This window comes from Sander lucioperca, chromosome 5 (genome assembly GCF_008315115.2).
Source record: "Sander lucioperca isolate FBNREF2018 chromosome 5, SLUC_FBN_1.2, whole genome shotgun sequence".
NCBI classification, from domain to species: Eukaryota; Metazoa; Chordata; class Actinopteri; order Perciformes; family Percidae; genus Sander; species Sander lucioperca.
In genome coordinates, this window is record NC_050177.1 from 7999060 (window position 1) to 8011801 (window position 12742).

Here is a 12742-nt window from a genome sequence, read left to right on the forward strand (position 1 = left end):
CACCTATTATACTCAATGTCAGCAACAATACACAAATGAAACAAAATTTCACATTTGGAAATTATGTGTTTCTAACTAACTATTAACAAACTAGTAACTATTAAACTATTAACTGACAAACTATTAACTAAGTTTTAACTAACTATAGACCATCTTTAATCTAAGTTACTATTAACTAATAACTACTTATAAAGATGCTTTGCTGCTTTCAATCCAGCTCGGTGTCATGCCAGTGTGTTTAGATAAACGGTATTTGACACAATTATAATGGTCTCATGAAAGCCAATGTAAAAATCAACTACATATGACATTTATAATCTAATGTTAACAAATAAAGCTTTATGTTTTTTAAGTTTTATAATTAGGCCTGCGATGACATATTTATGACAGGTTTTGTTGTCTAGGTTAATGTCAAGTTGTCATAACAAAAGCATTGACAGATTATATTGTCTTGCTCAATGTCAAGTTGTCATGACTCAGACATGGTTCTCTAGGTTAATGTCAAGTTTTTTTAATAAAAACATCTCAAACAATGCTAACTTTGCATCAAAAGTGTCATCATTTACAAAATTACACTAAATGACAACAGTCATAAGCATTCAAAAAGACTATCATGTTCATTACATGTGTCATGTCAGGGTTACGATGGTGTCATGTACACCCCTTCAAGTAAAGTGTTACTAATACTTTTTTGGGTTTGGGTCTGACAATGCCAATGTTTTAACAGATGCAATATGTATTATGTTTTAAGAGATGCAATATTTTTGCTACATTTAAGGTAAGGGGAAATATAGCTGAGTAAATTAATCCTGCCTGGAAAATTAATTGCATGCACTCACTATTAATGCGTTTATAAATAAGTAAATAAAGCACCATTACAGGTTTCTGCCTGTAATCATAGAAATACAGTTACCAAATCTATAACAGGACAGACTAAGGTCTAACGGGGAAACCTGTCTTACACACATGTTTCTGCAGAACTGATCATATCTAATAGCTGTCAAGTTACTGTATGTGCCAACCAGATACAATAGCCCTCCATCAAACAGACTCAGTGCAAGGGAAGATGTATTATTTCTCCAAATGTCTTGGTATGCTGCTACCATCTAGTGGACATTCTCAGGGCTGATTTGAGCAGGTGGTGAGTTTGATTTAGTAGGATTGGCACATACAAATTTTGGATTATACTTATATTATAAAGTGGCTCTTTTGATTAAATTGCAGAGTAATTTGGAAGGACACTTGTATTTTACAAAAAGGCAAGTAGATGTTTTACTGACAACTTAATATTAAAGTCCATTTTATGACATAAAAAAAATAATGATATAATACAACTATATGAGTTATTTAAATTTCAGCAGAAATCCATCATAGTGCTTATCCGCAACTTAAATTTGGTTTGGAAAGGCTGCTAAAATGGCTTTGGTGAGATATTATTAAAAGTGCACAAATGAATCAAGCCTAAAGAAAAACCTATCTCAAATGAAATGCATATTCAGCCCTGCCCCTGCTCATTCTTATACCCTGATAGGTGGTGTACAAGCTTAAACCATACTGCAAGTCAATAAAAGGGGTTGACACTGGGTCAGAAAAGGGGTAAGCAGGAGGAAAGTCATGTGGGCATTTTGTAATATCAACTTGCTCGTGTACTTCATGTTGTTGTATTCCTACTTTTCTTCTGCTGCGCCCTCTCCTCTTTATTCCACTTCCTGCCAGTTACAGGGACAGTTTCACCTAAATGGGATGCACAAGGCTGGAGACGTGGTTCTGGGTGGGGTGTTTCAGATTCACTTCTTTTCTGTCTTTTCTGACCAGTCTTTTATCTCAGAGCCACAAGAGCCTACCTGCTATGGGTGAGTTTATCAGGGAAACATCAAAAAGCAGAAACTAGGGGAAATCTATCCCATTAGTACACTGTATTTAATATAATAGAATATTACTCATGAATTACAAATGGGCAGTTATGCCATTTTAGACATATTACCTTTTCAGTATCCTTTATATTTAATTCAAATAGACTATTGCAATAATTGTTGCTATTCAACTGGCTTAATTGTTTGCAAAAATCTGTAATTGTGCAACATGTACATGTCAGCACATTTTCCAACAGTGGTATTTTTGTGTTAGTTTTGATGTTCTAGGATTCAGGCAAGCCCAGACCATGGCATTTGCTATTGATGAGATCAACAGAAACTCCAACCTGCTACCTAATGTGACTCTTGGATACAGTCTTTATGATAACTGCCTCAAACTAGGAATTGGATTACGTGCAGCGTTGTCATTAGCCAGTGGTCAAGAAGAGAAGGTTGTATTAGACGAAACCTGTGTAGGAACCCCTCCAATCCTAGGGATTGTGGGTGATTCTTCCTCTACGAGTTCTATTGCCATCTCCACTGTCTATGGTTTGTACAGAGTACCTCTGGTAAGTTTTCTGCCATCATTCTTTTGGATCATGTTGATTTATTTTAAAAATGTAATGTCACTTGCAAACATGGACTAATCAATCTTAAAAATTTGAAAAAGCTGATAAAAGGCTTTGAATGTTTTTAGGATGTGCAGTCTGTGTCTTTCACAGGTGAGTTATTTTGCCACATGTTCGTGCATGAGTGACCGGCAAAAGTTTCCATCCTTCTTTAGGACCATTCCAAGTGATGCTTTCCAGGTGACCATCAATCAGCAAAATAAAAAAGCATAAACAAGCATGTGAACTCAAACATTCCCTAGAAAGAACATAGGCTATTGCAATGAAAAAAATGTAATACCTGTCACATTCTGTGTGCCTTTGATTGAGCTGTTTGTTCTCAGCTAACAAAGCTGAAATGCAATAATTAAACATGGTTGAGTGTGGAACCTGTTTAGCATGTTCCCAATGAAAGAGTATTCCAGCTTGTGCACTAATTCCTTTACTCTGTATTTACTTAGGTGCGTGCTATGATTCAGATTCTCATTCTCTTTGGCTGGACTTGGACAGGTCTGCTGGTCAGTGATGATGACTATGGACTCCACGCTGCCCAATCCTTCCAATCTGACCTGGTTCAGGCTGGTGGAGGTTGTCTGGCCTACGTAGAGGTTTTGCCCTGGGGCAATGACCAAATTGAACTACAGAGGATTGTGGATGTGATGAGGAAATCTACAGCTCGTGTGGTCATTGTGTTCGCACATGAGAGTCACATGATTAACCTCATGGAAGAGGTTGGGCTTGGAATACAACCTCATTAAAACTTCATAGAATTATACAACTTAATGTTTTAATTGTCAAACTGAAAGATTTAAGTTATAATGATAAAATGTGGTCTTGTAACAAATATATTTAATCAAATAATTACTCCTTATGACAGTATGAATTTATATATTTCATATAGATTTCGCTTTAAAAAAAATTATAATTTATATAACGCAATGCACAGGTGGTGAAGCAGAATGTGACAGGCCTGCAGTGGATGGCCAGTGAAGCCTGGACATCAGCTGCTGTGCTGCAGACCCCCCACCTAATGCCATACCTGGGTGGCACTCTGGGCATTGCCATCCGTCAAGGAGAAATACCAGGGTTAAGGGACTTCCTGTTAAAAATACGTCCTGACCTACAACACAACAACAGCTATGGAAATAGCATTGTGAGTTAAACCTTGCAATCCAATCTGTTATTTGTAAAGAAAAAAACAGTATATTGTCATTATTTATAACACATAATTTTGAATACATTTCAGGTAAATCAGTTTTGGGAAGACACATTTCAGTGTAGATTTGCACCACCTCCACTAGGTTGGGTGGAAGCTGGGGGAGCACTATGCACTGGAAATGAAGATCTAGAGAATGTGGAGAGTGAGTTGTTGGACATTTCAAACCTCAGGTCAGAGTATAACGTGTACAAGGCTGTATATTCCCTGGCGTATGCTCTTGATAACATGCTGCAGTGCGAGCCTGGGAGTGGGCCTTTCAGCGGACACAGCTGTGGCAATTTGCAAAGACTGGAGCCATGGCAGGTGTGATATCAGTTTACACTCCACCTGTTTATGTGACTATATCATATTATTTAGTATTTATTGCAGAGTAGCATTTAGGATATAGGATTTTAAAGCTATGTGATTAATAATCTTAAAGTGCACAGTAGATAGCTAAAAGGATGTTTCAGCAGTGGATAGTATTATCAGTTCAGAGACAATGTCTTGTCACTGGGTATACAATATTATCAGTGATTTGACTTTACTTTTTACAATGCTTTGTTGGAATTGTTAATATTTTCACATGTTCATACAGTAAGTGTAGTATGCAGTTTGGTTAATGAATATTAGGTGCCACTGTGTTCACCATGGTCATATAATAATTTTTGGTTTTCCTCTATCTCTTATTCTGATATTTATAGCTTGTGTATTACTTGGAAAAAGTCAACTTCACAACACCATTTGGTGATCAAGTGTCATTTGATGAGAATGGTGATGCCTTACCAATATATGATATCATGAACTGGCTGTGGCTCCCGGATGGAAGAACTAAAGTGCAGAATGTGGGTGCAGTTAAAGAGTCATTCAAAGGTGAAGAACTCATACTTGATGAAGACAAAATCTTCTGGAACTTTGAATCCAAACAGGTTACTTCTGATTTTTCAGACAACTTTTTTTTTTTTTTTTTTTTTTTTATGATCAATTTTTTATTATTTTTTATATTTTGAACACACAACATACAGAACAAACAAATACAATCGAACAGGAACCAAAACCCTCACCCACCCCCACCCTCTGCGGTCTCAAGGAAAACAAAACAAACCAAAATACAAGAAAACTAAAATCACACCTTGCCTAGTCACTCTCTTCTAATTCTTGTGGTGTTTCTCTATAGGTCTATAGTCGATGACTTGGCTTTGATAATCCTTGCTGTAGCCAGCGTTGAGCTATAATGTTTTTGGTTGCGGTTGATCCGGCTAGCCAAATTTTCTTCTGTCTCCCAAGCAAGTGTAATTTAGAGTCGTCATTAAGTAACAAAACAATCGGGTCAGTAGGAATTCAACATCCTATCACATCAGATATTATTGATGTTGTTTTATTCCTAAACTCATCCACCTGTTCACACTCCCAGACCATGTGTAGGAAAGTTCCAGTTTGTTCAGGTTGACAGAACCTGCAATAGGGAGTCGGGATGACGTATCTCTTCTGAGGAGTCCAATATGTCCTATGGCATATGTTAAAGTGGATCTGCTGGTGATTTGGGTTCTTGGAACAGTGGGAAATGTTGTCCCAAATGGTCTCCCAATTAATTACGTTACCCTCAGGGCTCAGCTCTTGCTCCCATTTCTTTATTATTGGGAGTTCTCCTACGGATACTTGCATCAGTATAGCATAAATCTTGGACATTAATCCTCTCACAGGAGAATCAACAAGCCATTTAATGGTTTGGTGCGCCTCAAGACTGTTCCCCCATGGCACTTCATAACATTTTAGAGCTGATCGTAAGTGGAGATAAAGGAAGAATAATGTCCTAGGGACCTCAAAGCTAGCTCTCAGGTCTTCAAAACTTAACATACCTTCCTCATTGAATAGCTGGTCTAAGGTATAAATACCTCTATCACTCCACTAGTTACAAGTAAAGGGTTTGTTACCAGACATTAGGTGTGCATTGTGCCATATTTGGGTATTCAAATGCCACTTATTGGTGTATCGTAGGTGCTTTAAAGTTGGTCAGTGTGTTGGTGATAATAGGGCCATAGGCTAGCATACACCTTTTTGGGCACACACCTGCAAAAGCAAGGTCTTCCAGTGAGGTTTTGCTCTATTTCTCTCCATGGGACTGTAGACGAGGGGTCCATCCACACTCTGAGGGCCCGTAGCTGAAAGGCTCTGTGGTACACTTTAAGGTTAGGGAGGGCCAGGCCTCCCGTGTTTGTGGTATGTTGCAGGGTAGAGTATTTTAGCCTAGGTTGTTTATTATTCCAAATATACTGGCGAATTACGGTATCAAGTTTCTTCCAGAAATTTATTGGTGGGGGTAAGGGGATCATTCTACTTAAGAAATTCACAGGAATAATGTTCATTTTAACAACAGCAATCTTGGACTGTAGTGATGCCGGCAGCGCAGTCCAATTGGCCAGATCCCTTTGAACACTACTTAGTATAGTTTCATAGTTGTCCTGGACAATTCGCTGTAGCGATGCATGAATGGTGATGCCCAAATATGTAATTTTGCTTTGGGTTGGTATTGTATCACTAATAGCTGATGTCACCTGTCTGTTGTTCAACAGAAGATTAGATTTATTCCAATTGATTTTATAGCCGGAGATTGAGCCAAATTCGTTAAAGATCTTAAGAATTTTTGGAAGAGAGTCCTCAAGGTCAGAGATGTACAGTAAAATATCATCTGCAAATAACGATATTGAGTTGTTATTGGATTTAATCTGGACATTATTTTTTTTTTGGATATATTTTTTTATTTTTTATGTTGCCTTATGGCTTGGGCTAACGGTTCAAGAGAGATTGCAAATAGCATGGGAGAAAGCAGGCATCCCTGTCTCAAGCCCCATGTGATGGGGAATGGCTGTGAGTGCAGGCCATTGGTTGAGACTATGGCTGTGGGATTTGCATATAAAGTACGTACCATGTCAATGAATTTGGCTCCCAAACCAAGCCTCTCCATTACTTGCCACAAATAGTTCCACTCTAGGCGGTCGAAAGCCTTTTCCAGGTCAAGTGATAAAACTGCTGCCGTTGTTGGAAGGTTTTTGGCTTCTTCTATTACATGGAATAATCTGTGTATATTGTCTGCAGTGTGACGATTTGGTATGAACCCTGATTGGTTGGGGTGGACTATCTTCTCAATAAAACGTTCTAGGCGTAGTGCCTAGACTTTGGAATAGAGCTTAATATCAGTCCCAATGAGGCTGATGGGCCTATAGTTTGAGCACTCCGTAGGATCTTTGGCCTTTTTGTGTATGACCGAGATTAGTGCAGTGTTGGTTTGTTGATGAAAGGTGCCCCTCTCTATGGCCGAGGTTAAAGTTTGTAAAACTGCCTCCTCTGGGTCAAGAAGAGGCAGGTTTAGCTATTTCAGGAACTTTTGGCACTGTGTCGGATCTGGATTGCAGGAGGATTCATACAACTTTGAATAAAAGGATTTGAAAGTGGCAGTGATATCTTTAGGATTCGTTGAGATACCTTGGTCCGTGCGGATGCTGTTAATAGCATCCCTGGACTCGTTTTGTTTCAATTTCAGAGCCAGCAATTTGCTTGGTTTGCAACCATTAAAATAATAATTTTGCCTCACTCTGTGCATTATGAATTCAGCTCTCCTTCTTAGCAAATCATTTAGCGCTGCTCTATTCGTGACTAAAAGAGTATGTGTAGATTTAGAAAAACATATCTTTAGAGACTGCTCTAACGATTTACAACGTTCTTCCAACTCCGCAATTTTTGCCTCTCTCTTTTTCTTCAAATTGACCGCAAAGAAAGATGTGAAATCTCTAATAAATCCTTTAGTGACTTGCTAAATGTAGGCCGGGTCCGAAATTGAGTCAGTATTGATTCATATAAACTCTGCCAGCTTGGCTCTAAATTCTGTATCAAAATCTGTGTTTTGGAGAAGGAAATTATTAAATTGCCACCTTCTAGATCTTTCTCCTAACATATCACAATGGAATGTGGTTATCAGTGCATTGTGGTCAGACAGAATTGCTGGTTCAATTGCTATTGTGTGGAACATTGCCTTATGTTCACTGGAGCACAAAAAATAATCAATGCAGGAGTGGGTGAGGTGACGTGTGGAAAAGAAGGTATAGTCCTTGCTAGTAGGATTGTGCATCCTCCATATATCTGTAAAATGGTGGGATTCCACAACTGTTTTGAACATGTCTGATATATGTTTCTGGGCTTTGGTGTGATTGACACCTGATCTATCCTAGTTCAAATCTAGTACTGCATTCATGTCTCCCCCTGTAATCAGTGAGTAATCATTGAGAGAGAGCAATTCATTGGTTAGGCGTGGGAAAAAGCTTTCATTATATGTAGACGGTGCATATACCGAAACAAAGGCTATCTTCCTTCTCCTTATCGTGGTACATATATAAGATATCCTGCCCGATAGGTCTTTACTGCTTTTGTCTACGGTGAGTGTGCATTTCCGCGAGAGCAACACAATGGAGCCCTTGGTTTTGGTGTCGTCACTAGATGAGGCAGCAACCTTGAAGTATTTATTTTGTAGACAGTATGTATTGTATTTTGTTTGCATCTCTTTTACATAAATGTGACTCTTGTATAAGCGCCACGTCTATGTTTTTCCTTCTTAAATAGTCCAGGAATTTAGCTCGTTTGATCGGCCCGTTTAGCCCACTGATGTTAACTGAAAGGATTGAAAGCTCAGCCATCTTCAAAATTTACACGCATACATATCTTGGGTACCCTACCGGATTTCGCTGACAAATCTGTAGCAAAGGGTGAGCTGTTAGCTCTGTGCAAGGTGTAACAAAAACATAAAAAATTAAATAAATCCCCTAACCCTCTGAGACCGCAGAACCCTCCCCTATCTGTAAGATGCATGACCACATCAAACGCAGCTCGTGCAAAAGTCCAGCTCAAAACTACACCTCCTGTCTTCAGTCACAGGTTAATTAAAACAGGTCTAGTGAACTCTTATGTTAAACATGAACAATGTAATACAAACTGTAGAACTAGGTCTCAACCAGCTATTAAGTTCTGAACTAACCTTGTGACAATCAATTTCTGAGATAAAGTATGTGAAAAACACACCAATCTAGTTGGAGTACCAAACAGACTATAAGCTGAACAGACCGCATCCCTCATGTTCTTTCAGTCTGGCTAAATGTTAACAAACTTAAACTGTAAACTGTCCAGCCAGTATTTATCATGTACTTTAACAGCCTGGTTAAGTATCCCTTTAAACCTTGGGTCCAAAAGTTACATACAGTGTCCTTAGCATTTATCATATTCTTTTCAGCCCGGTTAAATGTCCACAAAACATAGATTGTAGACTGAGTAGCCAGCATTCATTGTTTCTTATAGCCTGGTTAAATGTTCCTTTGAAGTTGGCTCCAAAAAACTACACACAGTGTCCTCAAGTCAAATTCGGTTCAGATGTCCAAATACCGTCAGTCCGCAGGTGCTGAGTCCGCCCGCCTCAGTCCCAGCGCCAAACGTGAAGTTCCACCTCAGCGGGCGGTAGGCCGGGACGCGCAGTGGTCCGTGCAAGCGTCTCGCCATCATCCACATCCAGTTCCAGACAGAAAACGCCGGCTCCGCGGCTGCAGCAAAGGCGCACTCCCTCCCTCCGTGGATTTCTCTGAACGAGTAGGTAGTTAAGGCGACAACTAGATTGTTTTTTTGTGCCTGCAGGCATTTCACTGAGTCACCGTGATAACAGACAAAACGATTTGGCGTCGAAGAAAAAGTAATAGACCTGGTTATTTAATGAAATACGGAGGTGAATGTGGGAGCCCTAGTCTCTTGCAAGCATCGTGGGTGCTGTTCATGTGATCTCCCCCTTCAGACAACTTTTTTGTGTCCCAACGATAAGTCATTTTAGCAGTGGGAAGTGGAGTAAAATAAAAGATATTTATTTTTCTCCCTACAGCCACCCCAGTCAGTTTGCAGTGAGAGCTGTCCTCCAGGTACCCGCATGGCCAGAAAGAAGGGGGAACCAGAGTGCTGTTTCGACTGCATCCCTTGTTCTGAGGGACTGATCAGCAATAAGACTGGTTGGTATTCATTTTTAAACATTGTACTTTGGAGACATGAAATTAAGATGTATCTCACCATCTTCCCATTTTTTGTCAGACTCCATGGAGTGCACCAGTTGTCCAGAGGATTTCTGGTCTAGCCCCCAGCGTGACCACTGTGTTCCTAAGAAAACTGAGTTCCTCTCCTACTATGAGCCTCTCGGTATCTGTTTGACAACCACCTCGTTGCTAGGCACAATTATCTGTGCTGTTGTCCTGGTAATCTTTACCTATCATCGCAGTACACCCATGGTACGCGCCAACAATTCAGAACTTAGTTTCATGCTCTTGGTGTCACTTAAGCTATGTTTCCTGTGTTCACTGCTGTTTATGGGCCATCCAAGTCTGTGGACATGTCAGCTGAGACATGCAGCATTTGGGATCAGCTTCGTGCTTTGCGTCTCATGTATTTTGGTGAAAACCATGGTGGTTCTGGCTGTGTTCAAGGCCTCCAAGCCAGGAGGAGGAGCCAGTCTCAAGTGGTTTGGTGCTGTGCAGCAGAGAGGAACAGTTTTAGCTCTTACCTGCATTCAGGCAGCAATCTGCACTGCTTGGATTGTCTCTGCCTCACCAGCTCCTCATAAAAACACTCAATACTACAATGACAAAATATTTTATGAGTGTGTAGTTGGGTCCACAGTTGGTTTTGCAGTGTTACTTGGCTATATTGGCTTACTGGCTATCCTTAGCTTCCTGTTAGCATTTCTGGCAAGGAATCTTCCAGATAACTTCAATGAGGCCAAACTCATCACTTTTAGCATGCTGATCTTCTGTGCTGTGTGGGTTGCCTTTGTTCCTGCTTATGTCAACTCCCCAGGCAAATATGCAGATGCAGTTGAGGTATTTGCCATCCTGGCCTCCAGTTTTGGCCTCTTGGTGGCACTGTTTGGACCCAAATGTTACACAATCCTGCTGAGACCAGAGAGAAACACAAAGAAAGCTATCATGGGTCGAGGAACCACCAATTAATATAACCAGCGCTCTAAGTAAATGTATCAATTTATCTGATCCACTCTGTATTTTGCTTTCAATAAATCAAAAAAAAGCAATGAAGAAATGTTAATAAAAATGAGTCTTACAATATTGTTGCAGTTTTTGCCTGATCTTTTATTTAAAATTCCTTAGGAATTGAGAAATGAAAAAACATGATGTAAGTGATTCTTTCCTCCACTCTTTATGAACTGCATTTTCATCACATCCCTTCTTTGGGGGCATACATGGTCCCAAAAGGTCATCCTTACCCTTACAAAATAAAACGTGAAATGCAATCTTTCACATGTGAAAAGCTTGATTTTGTATGTGAAGTGAAACATTTAACATGGACATTGGAAATGACATGTTTATCTTAAAATACACGTAAAAAGACACTACACATTTTTAACTTTACATGTGAATGCAAAGCTTAAAGAGCACCTATTATACTCAATGTCAGCAACAATACACAAATGAAACAAAATTTCACATTTGGAAATTATGAGTTTCTAACTAACTAACTATTAACAAACTAGTAACTATTAAACTATTAACTGACAAACTATTAACTAAGTTTTAACTAACTATAGACCATCTTTAATCTAAGTTACTATTAACTAATAACTACTTATAAAGATGCTTTGCTGCTTTCAATCCAGCTCGGTGTCATGCGGTGTCATAGTGTTTAGATAAACGGTATATGACACAATTATAATGGTCTCAAGCCAATGTAAAAATCAACTACATATGACATTTTAATCTAATGTTAACAAATAAAGCTTTATGCTTTTTAAGTTTTATAATTAGGCCTGCGATGACATATTTATGACAGGTTTTGTTGTCTAGGTTAATGTCAAGTTGTCATAACAAAAGCATTGACAGATTATATTGTCTTGCTCAATGTCAAGTTGTCATGACTCAGACATGGTTCTCTAGGTTAATGTCAAGTTTTCTTAATAAAAACATCTCAAACAATGCTAACTTTGCATCAAAAGTGTCATCATTTACAAAATTACACTAAATGACAACAGTCATAAGCATTCAAAAAGACTATCATGTTCATTACATGTGTCATGTCAGGGTTACGATGGTGTCATGTACACCCCTTCAAGTAAAGTGTTACTAATACTTTTTTGGGTTTGGGTCTGACAATGCCAATGTTTTAACAGATGCAATATGTATTATGTTTTAAGAGATGCAATATTTTTGCTACATTTAAGGTAAGGGGAAATATAGCTGAGTAAATTAATCCTACCTGGAAAATTAATTGCATGCACTCACTATTAATGCGTTTATAAATAAGTAAATAAAGCACCATTACAGGTTTCTGCCTGTAATCATAGAAATACAGTTACCAAATCTATAACAGGACAGACTAAGGTCTAACGGGGAAACCTGTCTTACACACATGTTTCTGCAGAACTGATCATATCTAATAGCTGTCAAGTTACTGTATGTGCCAACCAGATACAATAGCCCTCCATCAAACAGACTCAGTGCAAGGGAAGATGTATTATTTCTCCAAATGTCTTGGTATGCTGCTACCATCTAGTGGACATTCTCAGGGCTGATTTGAGCATGTGGTGAGTTTGATTTAGTAGGATTGGCACATACAAATTTTGGATTATACTTATACTATAAAGTGGCTCTTTTGATTAAATTGCAGAGTAATTTGGAAGAACACTTGTATTTTACAAAAAGGCAAGTAGATGTTTTACTGGAAGGAAAAACAGTCTTTATCGACAACTAATATTAAAGTCCATTTTATGACATGAAAAAAATAATAAAGATATAATACAATGTGACTATATGAGTTATTTAAATTTCAGTAGACATCCATCATAGTGCTTATCCGCAACTTAAATTTGGTTTGGAAAGGCTGCTAAAATGGCTTTGGTGAGATATTATTTAAAGTGCACAAATTAATAAATCCAAAAAAAAAAAAAACCTATCTCAAATGAAATGCATATTCAGCCCTGCCCCTAGTCATTCTTATACCCTGATAGGTGGTGTACAAGCTTAAACCATACTGCAAGTCAATAAAAGGGGTTGACA

General features: G+C 38.7%; 1 protein-coding gene across 1 annotated transcript; it reads left to right on the forward strand.

Moving 5' to 3' along the window:
* Window positions 1–1374: 1374 nt before the first annotated feature.
* LOC116047573 (extracellular calcium-sensing receptor-like) lies at window positions 1375–10711 on the forward strand. Its single transcript, XM_031296461.2, has 9 exons — window positions 1375–1853; window positions 2128–2422; window positions 2576–2662; window positions 2923–3192; window positions 3408–3614; window positions 3708–3983; window positions 4364–4588; window positions 9571–9694; window positions 9774–10711. The coding sequence occupies exons 1-9, from the start codon at window positions 1615–1617 to the stop codon at window positions 10682–10684; spliced, it is 2634 nt and encodes an 877-aa protein (XP_031152321.1). The 5' UTR covers window positions 1375–1614; the 3' UTR covers window positions 10685–10711.
* Window positions 10712–12742: the final 2031 nt, after the last annotated feature.